General features: G+C 50.3%; 3 protein-coding genes across 3 annotated transcripts; all 3 read right to left on the reverse strand.

The window, feature by feature from the left end:
• Window positions 1-3,034: 3,034 nt before the first annotated feature.
• Window positions 3,035-6,167, reverse strand: LOC117651188 (zinc finger protein 771-like). The gene is made up of 5 exons (XM_034394997.1): window positions 6,088-6,167; window positions 5,272-5,781; window positions 5,180-5,217; window positions 3,703-3,876; window positions 3,035-3,405 (listed from the first exon to the last, which is right to left on the reverse strand). The coding sequence occupies exons 1-5, from the start codon at window positions 6,165-6,167 to the stop codon at window positions 3,113-3,115; spliced, it is 1,095 nt and encodes a 364-aa protein (XP_034250888.1). The 3' UTR covers window positions 3,035-3,112.
• Window positions 6,168-9,752: 3,585 nt separating this feature from the next.
• On the reverse strand, window positions 9,753-10,275 carry LOC117651189 (longitudinals lacking protein-like). The gene is made up of 2 exons (XM_034394998.1): window positions 10,269-10,275; window positions 9,753-10,084 (listed from the first exon to the last, which is right to left on the reverse strand). Exons 1-2 carry the CDS (start codon window positions 10,273-10,275, stop codon window positions 9,753-9,755), a joined length of 339 nt encoding a protein of 112 aa, XP_034250889.1.
• On the reverse strand, window positions 10,199-11,130 carry LOC117650405 (transcription factor steA-like). Its single transcript, XM_034393824.1, has 2 exons — window positions 10,982-11,130; window positions 10,199-10,746 (listed from the first exon to the last, which is right to left on the reverse strand). The coding sequence occupies exons 1-2, from the start codon at window positions 11,004-11,006 to the stop codon at window positions 10,283-10,285; spliced, it is 489 nt and encodes a 162-aa protein (XP_034249715.1). The 5' UTR covers window positions 11,007-11,130; the 3' UTR covers window positions 10,199-10,282.
• Window positions 11,131-18,856: the final 7,726 nt, after the last annotated feature.

The raw sequence follows: 18,856 nt of genomic DNA on the forward strand, positions 1-18,856 counted from the left end.
CTCGTCGTCTGCAACAAGGACACTGTCGGTTAGCAACTGCGGGGTGGCTCATCGGCAGCTGGGAAGGGAAGGGAAGGGAGTGTGTGATTTGGAACACTCGCCCGCTGACTCGTAGGAACACTCGCCCGCTGACTCGTAGGGCAGAGTGCCTTGACACGGCTTTACTTCGGCCCTGTGGTGTTCATGTCTGTTCGCGTGCTGAGGAGCGTGGGAGGAGTGCGAGAGGAGATACACCAATCGCACAGGAAGCTCACGTTGGAATTTTAACGCCAGTTTCATGAAGTTCTATATTTCCAGACAGACAGAGAGACACACACGTAAACTACAGGTATTCTAGATTTAGCACATAAAGCTTTGGAAAAACTTGGGACAGCACGAAGTAAAACATGGAAAACGAATCGTCCTAACGACTGCGGCCCTCTGGGCGGGGCGGCCGGGGCGGCCGGGGCCTGCGCCGAGAGGTGCCGTGGCGCCGCTGCATGTGGTCCTCGAGGTGGGACTTGCGGCGGCTGCAGTGGCTGCAGTGCGGGCACTGGAACGTGCCGGGCTTCTGGCCGCACTCGAGCCGCATGTGGCGCCGCAGCGACTGGAAGTGGTTGTACCCCCGGCCGCACTGCGGGCACGACTGCCGCTGCACGGCGGAGCCCGTCGCCGTCGCCGGGGCCGGGGCCGGTGCCGGGGCCGGAGCCAGGGCCAGGGGCGAGGTCAAGGGCGCGGTGAAGGCCGGCAGCAAGCCCGGCGCCACCAGCGGCAGCGTCAGGGTCGACTGGGCAGCGGGCAAGGCGGTGGGCAGCAGAGACAGTGGCCGGTTCGCAGCGCGTGGCAGAGGCCTCAAGGGCGGAGGCCCGTTCAGGTCGTCCATCAAGAACACGGCCTCGAACAGGCCGACTCCTGGAAAAGGCAAGGACCACAGTGAGCCGCGGGACTGCAGGGAACACAGAGGCGCGTCATGAGCGTGAAGGACATGAAGGACAAACCAACGATGGCCAGGAGAAAAGATTTATTTCGTTTGACGAAACACACAATCTTTCACCACACTACAGTATTTGTACATTGCAGGTGCATTACAAGTATTCGCAGTTTGCGACTATCACTAAGTTCCTATTTACAATAACAATGACAAAATAGACCGCGAGTTTTGAAAATGACTAGAGGGTTTGGAGCTTGGCTTCTTCAGTCCCAAGAACCCGCCAGAACAGTCGTCGCCCCGCCGTGGCCGTCCCCGCTGTGCCCCGCCTAAAGCAGCCCCGCCTCCAACAAGTGCGCCAGACAGCGCCGGACTGCGTCACGGGGCCGGCCGCCCCCTGCGGCGTCCGAGGCCGTGGCCGCCGCGGCCGCCGTGCCCAGGGCCCCGCCGCTCGCCGGCGTGCACGTGCTTGACGTGCTCGTCGAGGCGCGACTTGCGCTTGCCGCGGTACGGGCACAGCCAGCAGGGGAAGGCAGGCTCCTTGCCGCACTCGAAGTTGATGTGCCGGTTGTAGGACGAGAGGTGGTGATACACCTTGCCGCAGCCCGGGCACACCCGCGGCTTCGTCCTGCCCAACTCGCGGCGCGGCTGGTGCCACATCGGGTCCGCCTGGACGGCCTGGAGGGTGTGGAAGGGGGTCTCCAGGGCCTCGCTCATGGCCTCGCCCACGGCCAAGCCTGTGAGGAACCAGACAAACGTTAGAGGGGTTCAGAGCTGGGAGGACGACGACGACGTGTCGGGCTGTTCTGAGGGGCGCCTGAGAGAAGGCCTTTTGTGTCTGTTAACATGTGTATTTCTGCGGGGCGGTGGATACATTGCCAAAGAGTTTAGTTTAGCGGTTCATCGTTACGTTACTACAGGCACAACAATAGATTACACGATTACACATGATATAACAATGTAAGATTATACATAAATCTATACAAGCAAATGCGCTTCGAAATGTTGTCGCAACTACAGCATGCACCTAATGATAGGAGATAATAATTATGATAAAGAAGGGTATGTATTAGCAATGAAGGCATGTTCTTGTCCATCTACTCCTTCTCCTTGAGCAGCTTCTCCACGGGGTACTCCGGGTGCACCATGCTGACGTGCGACACCATGTGGCTCTTGCGGCGGCTGCGGTGCGGGCACAGCGGGCACAGGAAGGACGCGAAGGCGGGGGCCACGCCGCGCGCCGGGGGCGGCGGCCCGAGGGGCAGGCCCGACGGCATGGCCATCGGCATGGCCATCGGCATGGCCATCGGCCGGACGGGGGCGGGCCTGCGCAGCGAGGCGTGCCCGGCGTGCCTGCCCGCGGCAGAGGCGGTGCGGGGGCGGCCGTCCAAAAGAGGCACGAGCCCGCTGGGCAGGAACGCCTCGATCACTGCAACAGGCACAACAGTTAGACCGAGCTAAGAGCCGGTGAGATCGTGAGTGTGTGTGAGCGTCTGTGTGAGTCTGTGGGGGTGGTGGTGGACATCTGGGGCTGAATCGAAGGGACAAATCACTTGAGACAGGTAAAATTCATTCACGCCTTTATATAAAAAGATATTCTTTTCAAACGCCAAGAACACAGGCAGTAAGTAGAGAAAGAGCGAGCTTGAGTCACTCGGGGTGCGGCGCTCGGGCCTAGCCGTACAGGACCTTGACGTCGTCGTCGCCGAGGTCAAGAGGGTCGAGGCCGAAGTTGGTGGGCTGCTCGACGTCCACCTCGTCCTCGTCCAGCGCCCGCCACGCGTTGGGGTCCTCCTTGACGGTCTCCCACACCTCGGGGTGGCGCTTGCGCACATGCTTCTTGATGTTGGAGCGCTGGTGCGCGCGGTGCGGGCACGACGGGCACAGGAAGCGCGGCGGCTTGCCGCACTCGTAGCGCTTGTGCGTGTACAGCGAGGAGGCCTGGCGGTACGTGCGGCCGCAGCGGTCGCAGCCGTGGAAGTCCTCTGCAAAAAGACACCGAGTTAGCGCCAGCTCCAGCAGTCATCGCCCCATCGGCCCCATCAACGTGTATGTCTGTCGGTATCGTGATTCTGGCGTGCGCTGGTTTCTGGAGAGCAGAGCCGAAGCTATCAAGGCAAGACCCTATAAATTGAAAAGCACCTTTATTTCTTAAAAAACAAAAACAAACAAAAAAACACGAAAACTACAGGCAGAGCACGTAAGTCAGTTGAGCGCTTGCGCTGGCCACGCTTGGTAATCCGGCGCCAGTTGTGGCTGTTCCGGGTGCAGGGTGAGGACGTGCTTCTTGAGGTTGCTGGCGCGCTTGGAGCGCAGCGGGCAGTAGGGGCACTGGAACTGCGGCTCCTTGCCGCACTCGTACTTGATGTGGCGGTACATCGAGGACCGGTACTGGAACGAGCAGCCGCAGATGCACACCGCGGGCCTGGCGTCCTTGCTGCGGTGGCTGCGGGCGCTGGCGGCGCCGCGGTTGGAGCGTCTCCTCCCGCCGAGGAGCCCTGGACAACAACAACACAGGGTTAGCAAAGACTCGGGCCAAACGATCACCGGGGTCCGGCAGGAGGAAAGCGGCACGCGGGTCGGGAGGGAGCATGGCGAGTTGCACGAGGAGCTAGCGCTAGCTTGAGCCCCTGCGGAGTCCGAGGTAGCCAGCCCGCCTCGAGGCCGAGCGCGGCGGGAGTGCCTACCTGGGACTTCGCAGGGGCTCCGCGCTCCGCGTCCCGCGCTCGGCAGCGGCTGCAGCGGCGGCTGTCACGGGTGGCGGGTCTCGACGTGCTGGCGCAGGCTGCGCTCGCGCTTGGTGCGGAAGGTGCACAGGTGGCACTGGAAGGCCGGCTCCTTGCCGCACTCGTACTTGAGGTGGCGGTACAGCGAGGACCGGTAGCGGAACCAGCGGCCGCAGACGCACAGCGTGGGCCGGGCGTCCTTGTTGGCGCTGCCAGTGCTGCCAGTGCTGCCAACGGGGGGCGCTGGAAGACGACCAACCGAGTTAGTGGAACCAGCCTCATGCTGGAGGCATGCTGGAGGCACGTGGGAATCTGCCAGGGAAAAAAGGCAAGGCGCGGTCGTCGAGTCAACAATTTATTGAAGGTCTAACACAGCACACGGAGAAAACATTACACAGCTAAGAACACTGATCGACAGTCAATAAAAGTCAATGTGGAAACAAGTCATTAAAGATTCTTCTTTTGAAGAACGAAAGCTAAGAACACGAATCGACAATCAATAAAAGTTTATCTGGAAACAAGTCATTAAAGATCCTTTCTTAAAAACAATGTGATGAATTTCACACACACGCATACTAAATGGTTAGACCATAGTTAGAATATGCTATAGCTGTGCTTAAAATTAAGTTAATACATACAGTACTAATACGGAGCATATATAATACATGTTTATGCTAACATAACATAATAAAATGATCATGATGAAAATTATAATAATAACATACACAACGGAATGTCATAGGTATTATTTTCAATAGGGTAACTTAGCATGGAGATTAAAATCACAACCAATCATCGTCCTCATTCGACGAAGAAAAATTGAAACACGACGCGGATTTAGGGTCCAAGGGAAGCCTTCGGGGCTCTGGTTCCGTCAGCCCTGGCCCCGTCGGCACTGGCTGCACTGGCTGCACTGGCTCCGTCGGCGTGGCGGTCCGCCTTGAGGAAGCTGGGGATGGCCTCGAAGGGGTGCATCTGGTTCAAGTGGCGCGTCATAGCCGTCTCTCGCGGGGACGAGTATGGGCACAGGCTGCACCTCAGGATGGACTGGTGCTTGTTGCATGAGAACAGGATGTGGTTCTTGAGCAGCACGAGGGAGCCGACGCGTAGCCCGCACGTCGGGCAGGTCATCGGCAGGTCAAGTTTCGTGTCCCGCGCCGATGTCGAGGCCCAGGCCGGCTCCACCTTGACCTTCTCGAAGGAGACCCGTGGCGGCGTGGGCGCGGTGGGCGCCTCCTTGCCCGGCGAGGCGGGCGAGGTCGGCGAAGAAGGCGAAGAAGGCGAAGAAGGCGCCGGGCCGTCAAGCCCATCCCTGCCGCAGTCAGCAGAGTCCTCCCAGTCGGACTCCTGTTCTATTTTGGGTTCCGGCTTCACTTGTGGTTCGGGCTCGCGTCCGTCCGCGGCCCAGGCAGCGGCCCTCAGCGTACCTCCTGGCGACAACAAAAGGACGGCCGTCAGTAAAACGTCACGGGCCCCACAGCGTCATGCTGCCGCAGCGCCCGCCACCAGGAACAACAGGCCGAATCAATAGACACACATCATGTACAGGCAAGACACAATTTAATACGAAGACGACTTTCAACGCTATCTGGGAGATACACACAGACGCGTGAACACAACACAACACGCGTTAACGACTACTGGTACAGGTGCCGCGGCTGCCGCGGCCTGGCCCGGAAGTGCCAGTCCGGCTCGGGCTTCCATGGAAGCTGCCCCGGGTGCAGCGTGACAACGTGCTTCTTGAGGTTGCCGATGCGCTTGGAGCGGTGCGGGCAGTAGGGGCACTGGAACTGCGGCTCCTTGCCGCACTCGTACTTGCGGTGGCAGTAGTACGAGGCGCGGTGGTTGTAGACGCGGCCGCAGCCCTCACACCGCACCGCGTGCGCCGCGTTCGCCGCGTGCGAGGACGGCGCCGTCGTCGTCTGCCTGCGCCGCTCGCTGGTCTGCGCCGTGGGCAGGGCCTCGGGGAACAGCCCGGCCGCGTCGGGGTCCTCGTCGGGGTCCGCGCCGACCGCCAGCCACGCTGTAAGACAAGCAGGCACTTTAGACAGAACGCGAATCGCACAACTGTCACGTCGATCGCAAGATGCACTGACGGCGTGGCGTGGAACACTAGACGGGCAAGTTGGGGTGCCGCCTGTGCACGTGCTTCACCAGGCACTTCTTGAGCTTGGTGCGGAGCGGGCAGTACGGACACTGGAACAGCGGCTCCTTGCCGCACTCGTAGCGCCGGTGGCTGTAGTAGGAGGAGCGGTGCTTGTAAAAGCGGCCGCACGACTCGCAGCGCACCGCGTCACCTGGTTGAGCAGACGACGTGCGTTAGCACGGTGTGGCGCTGCCGCGCTGGGGAGGAGAGAGGGAAGGGGATGGAGAGGGGGATGATGCAAAGGAACACAGGACACACTTCCAGGTGCGCCATTCCTCGCGCGCCAATTTATTGAGCGAGACGTTTACATGTAGCCGCCGTCCTCGGCGTCGCCGCCGGGGAGGCTGACTCCCGCCGGCGTGACGATGGCGCCGTGGCGTCGACGCATGTGCGAGTTGAGGTTCTTCTTGTGCTTGGAGCGGTGCGGGCAGTACAGGCACTGGAACTGCGGCTCCTTGCCGCACTCGTACTTGCGGTGGCAGTAGTACGACGAGCGGTAGTTGTAGACGCGGCCGCAGCCCTCACAACGCACCGGCCCTGCGTCGCTGCTGCGCGCGCGACCTGTGTGCAGAGACAGCAGTGAGTACGGAGGGCGGCCGCAAGTGGACAGCGCTCGCGGGGACAGCGGACACGAGTGGGAACAGCGACGGCACGGCGAACCAAAAACACAAATTGGATGGGGCGCGCCCTTTTCAGTACCGAATAGCACAGGTATCACTGGCGCTGGCGACGGCCGCCGAGCGTGCCGCCGAGCGTGCCGCCGTGCGTGAGACGGACGTGCGTCTGCAGGTTGCTGCGGAGCTTGGCGCGGTGCGGGCAGTAAGGGCACTGGAACTGCGGCTCCTTGCCACACTCGTAGCGCCGGTGGCGGTAGAGCGACGCACGCTGGTTGTACACGCGACCGCACTTCGGGCACTGCGTGTTGTGCTGCGGCGGCGGCGCCAAGCCCGCTCCCTGGTCCGCCCACCCCAGCGCATCCAGGACGCCGTCGGAGGTCGCGGGGAAAGGGTCCACGATAAGGCCGGGGTCGAGGGCAGCGGGGAAGGGGTCTAGCTTGACGTCGAACTTGCCTGTCGAGAGAACAAGGCTGTGAATAAGGATCGTAAGAAGAATAAACGCTGGAAGAAAATGAAACAGCGGAGAAAAAAAACGGACGCACAAAATGATGTCATCAAGTTCTATTTACAGCATAAAAAATTACACAAACTTAAAAAAGAAACGAGTCAGAAAGGGTTCAGTTGATCAGGGTGGATCATGCGTATGTGCTCTTTGAGGTTGAGCTTCTGCTTGGTCCGGCGCGGGCAGTAAGGGCACTGGAACTGCGGCTCCTTGCCGCACTCGTAGCGGCGATGGCGGTACAGGGAGGACCGGTAGGCGTACGACTTGCCACACGTGTCGCAGCGCGCGGGCGTCGGGGTCCAGGCCCCACCTAGCCCGCCGCCCAGCCCCACGCCCAGCCCCGCTTCCCAGCCGCCAGCACCGCCAGCACCCGACCATCGGGGCTCCAAAGGCAGCGACTCGCGCGGTGACTCGCGGCCTGCGCAACAAACAGTACTGTGAGACTCGGACAAAACGAGGGTGGGCACCGAGACGCACAAAGAGTTCAACGAAACAAGCTAACAAAACACACATGAATTAGTCAGTTCATTTATTTGCATAGTTACATTCATGATCTGTAGTCAGGCACCCTTTGTAAAACACCAATCACAAATGATTAAATCTTTGGTCACCAGCACTCTTCTAACAGCAAGGAAAACTGAATAAGGCACAAGACGAAAGCTTCCGAGGATCAGAAGTCCTCCGCCATGGGGTTATCCAGCCTGAGGAGGTCCACGTTGAGGGCAAGGCCGGCGTGGCGCGACCGGATGTGCTTCACGAGGTTCTTCTTGAGCTTGGAGCGGTGAGGGCAATGCGGACACTGGAACTGGGGCTCCTTGCCGCACTCATACTTGCGGTGGCTCCACAGCGTCGAGTTGTGGCTGTAGCTGCGGCCGCAGTCCGGGCAGTCGTATCGCACAGGGGCCAGCACGGGGCCCAACCCCTCGCCGTTGAAGCCATCCACGTCGCCCCCCATGTAGGACCCGAACAGGTGTGCAGGGCTGTGCAGTCCTGTAACAGAAAGCCGGTGAGCGAGGGAAGGCCAAAGTCAAGGGCGAGAGCGCAGAGAAGGGTGGGATGCACGAATAGACGTTGGACGAAGCGTACAGAATAAACCACTCCTTTAATCTTAAGTCAAAAAGAACAACAGAGTTCCAAAAAAAAATGCGATGCGGTGTGTATCAGACTTGTCACGTTTTCGGGGGTAGCTCTGCGCGGTGGATCCGGCGGACATGCTTCACAAGGTGGATCTTCTGCTTGCAGCGGTGAGGGCAATACGGGCAGGGGAACTGCGGCTCAATGCCACACTCGTACTTCTGGTGCTTGATGAGGGACTTCTGGTAGTTGTAGCTGCGTCCGCACTCGCCGCACACGAACGCCTTGTCCTGCGGCACGCGCGCAGCGAGAGGCGGAGCGCTTGGCCACACCAAGCCCCTCGCGAAGCTGTCTGCAACACGGACACGGCGGTTAGCACCAGGAAAAGAGAACAGGCGGTGACAGGGAGAAGAAAAAGACAGGAACGCCGTGTGTGCGCACATCATTTTATTCGCAATTCCTTTTAACATAACGATGCTGTTTTGAAACAGCTACCGCCACGACATTATAAACTACAAACGTGAGTCAAAAATTCTAGGTGGGAAATCTATGTTTTTAAATATAAAAATAGCATTGAGGAACTAATCCTAATAACTAATATCGAAAAGTATACACCATCAAGCCGAGAAATGTCTCGCGGGAATGTGGAAGTTACATGTTGACAGTGGATGAATAGGAACATTTTTCTTGCAGTCTATCTAGGAAGTGGTACATATAATGCAATATTGAGTTTGCGACCGAAGGTCGACGACCGGGCCAAGACGCTTTTACCTCGGAAGGTAAACTTAAAAAAATACAGGCAGTCCAACATAGTATCACAACTTTTTCAAACACGATAATGACACGCGTGTTCCAGGAAGTATTCATTGCATAAAGCCTACACCGTTTGTTAGCAAATACTTTGAAGTACGTCAGAGGTGCTATCAAGGGCCCTGTACTATTTGCCATATAGGTGCTAACATAACTATCACAAAGCTACGAACTACAAGTCTTTTTAACACTGTTACGTTTGCAGACTGAATTTGGTCGTGAACTGTGAAGAAGCACGAAAGAGGCGCCGCTAAACCTTAAATCTCACCGCTGGTAAAGAAAAACCTGTACCTAGGTACAAATCAGGGTCAATGTCCACAGCTACACAATAAATAATGGGTGTCGTCTAGACGATATGTACATACAAAGCTATTATTTATAGTAATTACGTATGAGTTTTGCGAATAACTTTTCATCATACTATAGGCAGTCTTTGAAATTCCTAGATGACGCTAATAACGCTACTTTTACGCCAGCATAAAGTAACGCGAGGAAAGCGCGTACGTCATCGAAATAAAAAATAACACCGAACTCAAGAAATCCACCATCACAGCCCTTCAAGAACGCTGAACATACAGCCTGATGAATACCTTGTGGGAATGAAGAAATCACTCAGGCAATCTTAAAGTGAAATTGGCCTCGTTTCTAAGCTGAATACAAGCAATATATAATAGGCACTATCGGCAATGTGCTGCCACACAAAAAAATTTAGAGCCTCTGAAATACAATAAACCTTGAACAGACGGCCCAATTCAAATACAATCACACACATTCACACACACTGGGGGGAAAATCAGCTCAAAATGCCGCTAAAACACAAAACAGAGCTTATATTGCATAAAACTTGATGAAAAAAAAACAATATTGTCTTTGCTAATAGTTCAAGACACAAAGATGCGCCGAATATAAGAAGCAAGATATACTACTTTCATTAAACATCAAAAATCATTTGCGCGCACCCTGACGGTGGTTACAAAGACTCGGTCATCGCCGCGGGTGACATGTGCTTGTAGCGGATGTGCTGGGTGAGGTTGCTTTTGAGTTTGGTGCGGTGCGGGCAGAAGGGGCATTGGAACTGCGGTTCGATGCCGCACTCGTTGCGCAGGTGTCGCATCAGGGTGTTCTTCCACATGTAGCTGCGCCCACACTTGGGGCACTCGTACGCCTTAGCGACCTCCTTGCCGCCGCCCGAGGGGCTTGTCGGACCACCAACAGCACCAGACGCCGGGCCGACCAGTTCGGGACGGCCAAGCATGTTTTTCTTGAAGGAAATTTGGAGCCCGTACCACTTGTCCAGCCAATCTGCAAAAGAGAATTAACAGTTAGTCTCTGACAAAGATGAGACGAGGATCGGGTTGTAGCAAGGGTAGCAGTGCTGGACCTTATGGCAATTTAAGTCGACAGTGAAAAAGATCATTTACACAAATTATATTAGATTTTTATTATTCTTAATAATAGGTGGAAGCGTCCAATGCGTGCCCTTCGCCGGCCATTTACAAATTACGAAGACTTCTTGCGCGGCGTGTTGATGGTTACACGATGGATCAAGAGGCCGTGGCGCTTCAGGTGCTCAGGCCGCTTGTACGTCTTGAAGCAGATGGGGCACTGGAACTGGGCGCGGCGGCCGCTACACTCGTACTTGACGTGGCGTTGCAGGTGGCGACGGTGCTGATACACCTTGCCGCAAGTCTCACACGTGTTGGACTCCTCCCTGCTTTCCAAGTCCCCGATGATGCCCATGACGGGGCTGTCCGCGATGTCCACAAAGTCCACGTCCTCCGCGTCGTTCCCAAAGGGAATGCCCTCCGCAGTGCCGGCCGACCTCGCCGTCTCGTCATCCACCTCGGCATTGCGTTCCTGCTCCGTGGGCTTCACTGCATCCTGGAAAAACGGCCTGGGCTCCACAATCAGGCCAGGCGGCAGTGGATACTGGAGTGGCTGCGACAGGATTCCGTCTTTAGAGTCTGGAATCAAAATGTCAGTTGTTAATCAAATGTTAGTCACGTCAATAACACAGATGGTACCCCCCCCCCCTCTCTCTCTCTCGCCCTTTCTACTCAGCATAGGGCGTGGCGTGGAGGATTTCGCGTAGTGACAGACAACATGTTGGGAAAACTTTCAGCAGTTTATTTTTTACATTGATTGGACAAATTGTGAATGCATTCGTCTGACGTGCTCGCGCAAATTGTCTTTACGCACAGTTTTGTGTGGGCAGTAGGGGCATTTAATCATTTTGTCCTGGAGGCACTCTTTGGTCACGTGTCGGTGCAGGCTCTGGGCCCACCTGTAGCTGCGGCCGCACCGCGTGCAAGCGTAGTGGCTCGGACCCTTCTCGGCCTGCGACGTACCTGCACACAGAACATTCCAGTTAATCCTGCCGGGACTGTCGTCCAGTTACCTACATAATTAATGTATTCAAAATGAATACGGGTGTTCACTTCTGGTTTGTGTTAACATAAATGTTAATTCACAGAAGGTTACAGAATTTACGGAATATTGTCTATCGTCCTAAGCAGCAAAACACCTAATTATAAGCATTTGTACGTGTGTGCACCGTTTTATAACGCTGAATTTGCCCCTAAAGTCAGCGTTGCTGTTCCAAGGGACGGAGAAAAGAATTCTTGAAACCTTGGCGTCATTGCGCCGTAACGCTGCAAAGTCGTTTCCCTAACCACTGTTTTGAAACAAAAGCAACAGTAAAGGACGAGGAAATACGAACGATTATGGCAACATCGTCTCTCAAGCAAAATACTTTTATTATAAAAAAAGAAGCTAATCAAGAGATCACTTCCTACATCAATTGCCTGTCTACAGTTCATAAGGACGGAGTCACTGTTTCGTGTAATCCCGGTGCTTTCGGCGCAGGTGGAGCAGGAAACTGTCCTTGCGGTTGTTGCTGTAGGCACACATGGTGCATTGGAAGCGCTTGTCTTGGGTACACTCAGTGTTGACGTGGCGGTGGAAACTCTGGCGCCAGATGTACTGGCGACCGCAGCGCGGGCAAACGTACGGTGGGCCCTGCCGGGAGTCGTCGGGACGCTCCAAGCTACACTGCACTGCGCTAAGGTGGAAGGGCATCACGTCTGAAACGGAAAAATCGTGTAAATACATGTCGCAGTCAGGTGGTCGCGTCACGGAACAGGGTGAAAACAACAAAAGCAGCAGTTTTTTTTTCAGTTTATTAAAGTGTAGCCCCAGTTTCTGTTGCATACAAATACAGATTGAACGATTAACATGATTAGTTTCACCTATGTGACCATGAGGGAAAATTGGGTCTCAGGATAGCGAATAGCTCCGCCATTTCAAGGAATGAAATATAGTTTGAAAATCACAATATTTTTATCAACATATCACGACACCTAATGCAATAAAAGTTAGGCGGAATTCAACGCGCTCAATTGTAAGGATCTAAATTATTTACGCATTGCAAGAAAGGTCCAACTTATTCGTGCCAGGTGAAAAAAAAAATCGTAAGTGTTTGTGCTGCGGGATGCCAACTGCTGTAGGTACTCGAATGGTTAGGTTCCACCTGGCGTCAACCGGCCAGGCACACTTGAATCTTCAGTGTACCTGCCAGGCACACTTCAAGGTGAAGTTAGCCTATCAACTATAAACTTAATCGTAAAAGTAACGCAAACAGCCCGCTTTGCAGGCCCAAAAGGCGCTGACGATGCTGCGGCAATATTGGAGAGGGGAAAGGGAGGGAGGCTGTGGCCCAAACTACTCCCTACTTCCAGCCGGCGCCTCTGCGATGTATTCTGTTATTTCGAAATGCTTTCCGTGCACACTCCAGTGGTTACACTGAGAATGAAAGAGTCATGATCATGACTAAAATTTTGGGTGAGGAATTCTTTATTACCCAAATTTGGGTAAGGAAATTTTCCTCGCCCAAATTTGGGTGAGGAAAGTTTCCTCACCCAAATTTGGGTGATAATACTATGGAGCTACATAGGGAGCTGATACACCCTTCCTCACCCAAAATTGGGCGAGGAAGCTTTCCTCGCCCAAATTGGGTGAGGAAACTTTCCTCGCCCAAATTTGGGTGAGAAAGTAAACCTCGCCCAAAATTGGGTATTGATCATGACTTTTTCATTCTCAGTGTACGGACGGTTGTCCTATCGCAAAATCTACTAAGCTACAAACTCTTTAATTGAAAAAAAGTAGTTGGGGACTTTCCCTCAGCACAAACAATTAGAATCTGTTTCACGCAGCTTACATAATAACGATCTGTCTTTGAGGACGCGTTGCATGAGGTCATTAAATTGTCTAAACTTCCAGAAAAATACAACAAACAGCCAAGTACTGGAGCCAAAACTACAAATTACAATTACACTCATATCGAGCAAAAATTCGACAGACATAACACACAATAAATTTTTAAATAGAATTATAATTTTATTTACGATCCAGCGCTTTTAAACATTCCATCTTATTTCAACTCACACCTTTTACGTACCTCTTCCACAAACAACACAATGTGTAAATACCACACCTTCTGAGGGGCTGGGTTTGTTTAAAGACAGTGGGTGTAGCAACGTATAAAACAGGTGAGGTTATGAGGACTCGTTCGAGTTACGAGGGTGTTGCAACACAAAGTCCTCATTCCCTAAGCCACTTCTACAAAACAACAATAACAAAATTTTCACTAAGAACATGTAAAACCGACCAAGCCCATCAAAACAAGTGGTACTGTGATCACAGTAAATAACACAGTAATAAGAGAATAGTAAAGACAGTAACACATTCTACTTTAAACGTAACAAACAACTATGGTGCTACAGACAACTTCATAGCAAAGATAAGTAAGTTCCAAGTAATCAAAATGAATTTGTAGAATTAACTGGAACTGCATTCGCCCCTCAAAAAGAAAAAAAAAACACAAAATGACACTTTGGCGAATGAACTGACATCACAGTACGCAAATCACGGCCAAAGACAGAGCACTTGCAACTATTACAAAGAAGCTCAAGTGCTGGAGTAAAACATTTTCTGTGCGGAGCCGGTAACAATAATTTCTAATACAAGATGGCACACACAATTCCATTTAAATTTAAGAAAAATAACAAGAATAATCCAAATTATTAGATTCACGTTTATAAATCATTTGAGACATATTGGCTTATGGCTAGCATAACCTTTGGTCTTAAACAGTAACAAAATTTTCAGTAAACCAGCTGCTGAAAAGAAAAACAATAAATATTTATATCACACTGACCTAAATTTTGCCATGTTACAGAGTTTAGATTTTATATGTACACACTAGAGTAAAATCAACAGATTTCACAGATGTGATAAAATTAATTTAACACATATAATATAGAACAAAATACTCTTTTGAAACTCAACGTTTGCCGCATGCATATTTTGCGCAAAAATTAAAAGAGATCAATAATTATACTAATGGCAGTATCAAACCACCTTTCACACGATCACATTTATGTAAATAAATTTAAAGTATCTCCAATTGAGGTTAAATTGTTTGCGTATGAGTCTTCAATGACCAACGAAAGCATAAACAAAGGAGTTATCAGAATAGCAAGCGCGATAAGCCCGTTCCAACCTTAATGTGGCAGTAATAATCCCTTAGACTGAGGTACATAGAGCAAAGTTGGAGGGTGAGAAGCTCTAAAATAGCCTTATCACAGTGCAACATACTTATGCGCGGGGTTCCACACAGCTCTCTCAGCGCATATTTTGGCAGGCACCCTTTCCGAAACGAACTTGAACTTATTCTGCTAATTTAAGTCCTTGCCCATAAACAATTAAACAATGGAAGGTCACCCCTGATGTGACACCAGTGCCCAAAAATAAAAGGGCAAGGAAGTTCGTTTACATGAACTTACAAAACACCTTGTGCAAAAGCCTTAAACAAGTCTAAATGCGCTTAAAAACGCAGACCTGTTCGCAAAAAAGACACGCAATCATGTCTTTTCCTTCAAAAGCTTGTTCACAAAGTGCGTGCATAAATTTATGCATAGCATATGCAGAAAAAGTTGCAGAGAAACCGAGTGAGTACCAAGAGTCAAAAAACCGCCTCCAGCTAATAGAAAAAAGAACAGCCTTTCCTGAGCAGAAATAATCAATCCCGGAATGTCGAATGTCTATTTGTCTATTTGTGGAAAGGACCTACATCTCAAACAAAACACATGAAGCTACTTAAAGATTGAGTCGAGCAAGGGCAGCCTTGATATTGATACCAGAATGGCGCCTAAAGATGTGACTTGTTAGGTTGTCCTTGCGGGTGCATTTGAAGGGACAGTAAGGGCACTGGAACCGCGGCTCCTTGTTACCGCACTCCAGGGCCATGTGGCGCTGTAGGCCGTGCTTCCAGCGATAACTCCGCCCACAGTCCGGGCAGCGATGATGACCGGACGTGTTGCTCCCGCGATCACCCCCACTCCATGGCAACAACGGATCTGAAACAAAAAGACAAGTGTTAATTACAAGAACTGCCAGTTCAAATATTTAAAGACGAGTTCGGCGATAGATAACCCGCCGCATAATTTTGTAAGCACGCACTACTGCCAACAGCTAGCCTCATAAGGAGTGGTTGGCGGGAATGCGTGCTAATCTGATGGTGAATATATTGGTATAAAAAGCACCTACAGAAATGTTTAAAAATAAATTTATTCAGGCTACCTTACTTTCATCTCAAAGAGTACACAGGTTGTTGTCTACAATCAACGACGGATAAAAAATTTAGATTTTCTCCTCGCGGTTAATAACATTTTCCACCACGACCTAAACTTTGAACTTCTAGGAAGGGACACAATGTTCCAAATGCATAACACATCCAAACGAGAATATCCTTTAAAAATATCTTAGAAAGAAGAAATTTTTTTAAGAAACATGCCCATGTAGCTATTTTGAAAATGATGAATTCTGACGAGTGTGCAACACCACTAAAGTCCACTCATATAGTGGTCTGGCGCCGGAGGCATCCGATGCCCGCCGTTGGTTCCCACTAGGTCAGAGTGCTTTCGATTCACGTGCACTGCCAAGTTATCTTTCCGCGTGTTACGATAAGGGCAGTATGGACAAGGGTATCGGCGCTCCTTGCCGCACTCAAGGTGCATGTGGCGGTACAAAGAACGCTTCCAAGAGTATGAGCGCCCACAATTCGGGCAGCTGTACATCTGCTTTGTGGCATCGGAGGAAATTTGGTTAGTGTTGACAGGTGCGATGTCATCCCACACCCACTCAGCGGATCCTGAAAATAAAGCAGGAGTTAGATAGAACATAACATTTGCTTCCGACAGAAGTTATTCTTCTTATAATGTATGAATAAAATAGTGAATAGTATGAGCAGTAAGAAAAACAACAACAAATCACATAGAAATCTATGTATATTTGTTTTATTGGCTCATTTGGTTAAGCTAACAATTGGGAACATTTCCGCCTGGGGAGCAGTCTCTGTGAACCGTGATGATGTGGCGGTTGAGGTGCGAGTGTTGCTTAGACCGGTAAGGGCAGTGTGGGCAGGTGTAGCGGGGTTCTTGTCCGCACTCGTACCGCTCGTGTCGGTTCAGCCCTTGTGGCCAACGGTACCCCTTATGGCAACGGGCACACACGTACAATCGTAATTCGCCAACCACCCCTGCAGCGAAAAATAGATGAACGTTAGGAACAACAAAAACAATTCTAAATAACAAGGTTGACTTTTGCCAAGGGAATACCAATAATAAATCACAAAATGTAAGATTTCACATGAGTTATATTTGAACGAAAGAGAGGATAAACAATGGTTGAAGATAAAAGGATAGAGATGAATAAACCATGAGAAAGGCCCTTATCACTAAAATAGAAATAGGAAACACCTTAACATTAATGCGAACAAAGTTCTAAAATATCACAATTGAAAATATCTGAAGCCTACAGGAGAGATAAACACGCTATCAAACAACATTGTGCATCATTGTGGTCAAGGAGCATTGTATTTCCTCTGAACCATGCTGCTTGCATATAATAGATTGGTCTCTTGAAAAAAATTGTGCTCTAGAAAAATAGATGAATAGGAAGTAGAACATCTCTTTTACAGAAATATAAGTAGACGCATAAAATAGAGAAAAATGTATTTTGCAGCGTTTTGTTACTTTACAAAACTTGATTATGAGTATTGTGCAAAAATGGAAGTACGTGGATATTTTGATATGGCAATCAGCTCCAAAGACGCGTCAAACTCTGAAGTTATATTATTATTCCAATTGGAATATATATTAATATATATTAATATATTCCACACACCAACCAAGTGGCTAATAAGAAATGGGATGTGACTCTCAAAGGCTTAACAATATGATACGTCCAAGAAAAAGGCAAGCATCCTATTCAGAAGAGAGAGAGAGAGAGAGAGAGAGAGAGAGAGAGAGAGAGAGAGAGAGAGAGAGAGAGAGAGAGAGAGAGCGAGAGAGAGAGCTAAGGAGACCCACATTAATTCAAACTTCGTCTGGAGTGACATTAGACTTGGCACGTCTATAAACAAGAAAATTTGTGATTTGGTCAAAATGGAAACAAACACCCACAAAATGGAGGAAAAAATGGCAAAGCAAGGGTACATTGTCACAAAGATTCATCAGTAATGCGAACAAGTGTAAAATCAGATTACAACGAAGTATCCTTTTTCAAAGGGTGCTGACATTTGCCTGCATTCAGAACTGTTGAACAGGAAGATCCTAGCTGTAAATAATAATGAGGCAAACTGAAATAATGTGCGCCAAGCAGAACAAGTAAGAATGGTCACACATGTCACTTCATGCACTGTGAGGGAGACCTGGGCTTGGGCACGGCAAAAACTCGACAAGCGCCAATTGTTCGGCACAGGGCTGGTCTTTCTCCTGAAGGCAGTTTTGATGACGATTTCGAATGTGGCGCCGCATGTGGCTTGTATGCTTCGATCTGTAGTCGCAAAATGGACAAGGAAATCGCGGTTCCTTCCCGCACTCGTCTTTTTGATGCCGATTTAGTCCCCTTTTCCAGCGGTACCCTTTACCGCAATCCAGGCACACATGGCGAAGTACCGACCCTGTAGAAAGAAAGAAAACGTTAGATTCATGTTTGTTAAAAATGCGACAGGAGCGTCGGGCCAACATGAGCGTCTCAAAGCTTTACAAAAGTTTCTGTTGGATAAAGGGTATGCATAAAACTTGTTTACAACAGTTTGCTATATTTATTTCCGCTCGTTCATTATCTTTCAATATAAAGTTTAACTAGACAAATAATTTACAATGTAGCAAGCCAATCATGACAAAATAATGTCAAGTGAATCAATAAAATAATTAAAAATACACGGCGCCAAAGAAACTGCCTTGTAACCTCAAAGTAAAGATTTTCATAACAACGACTAACAAAAAATGATAAAAATTACATCGCTTTGTTTGTTTGCCTAGAATAAGATAAGACCTATCTTCACATTTTTTGCAAATCAACCTGGAAAGGAAGCGACGGTTCAAATCAATGTAAATGATTTATTCTTTAAGAGCAATGGTACTTTTCTTTTAAAAAGTGTTTCACCTAAAACGGTTAGGTCTTTGAGGACCACGCCCCACAATCCAGACAAACGCTGTACGATTCATTCCCTATTTCGATGCCGAGAATTGATATGACCAATTAAGTTATGTTTGTGCTTTGTCTTGTGTGGACAGAGCGGGCATGCAAAAGTTGGTTCTTTGCCGCACTCAAGATTTAGATGCCTGTTGAGGGATATCTTCCTTTCGTAGCTCTTGCCACACTGCGGACACTTAAACGGGAGTGGCGGATTTCGGCCAGGAATCGAACTGTAGTTCACCATAGGAGCAACGGGCATTATCCCGTGGCTTTGGCCGGCAAAGTTCCAGTCAAACTGCTGATGTTGTGGATTCCCCCAGTCTGCCGGGTATCTTCCTGGAAAATTGCAAAGCACATTAGAAGTCACTTTTTAAATTAGGGCTTGCCTTGTAGTTTTGAGACATGGGTACAGTAATAAAAAACAAAAATACAATCTATAGGTGTGGTTTATTCAAAACTCTGGTAGAAATGTTATTTAGAAGCTACCGTCTAAAACAAATATATCTCTTCAGTCGTCACCGAGTGAAGAAC

Source organism: Thrips palmi, unplaced genomic scaffold (assembly GCF_012932325.1).
Source record: "Thrips palmi isolate BJ-2018 unplaced genomic scaffold, TpBJ-2018v1 HiC_scaffold_5, whole genome shotgun sequence".
NCBI lineage: Eukaryota > Metazoa > Arthropoda > Insecta > Thysanoptera > Thripidae > Thrips > Thrips palmi.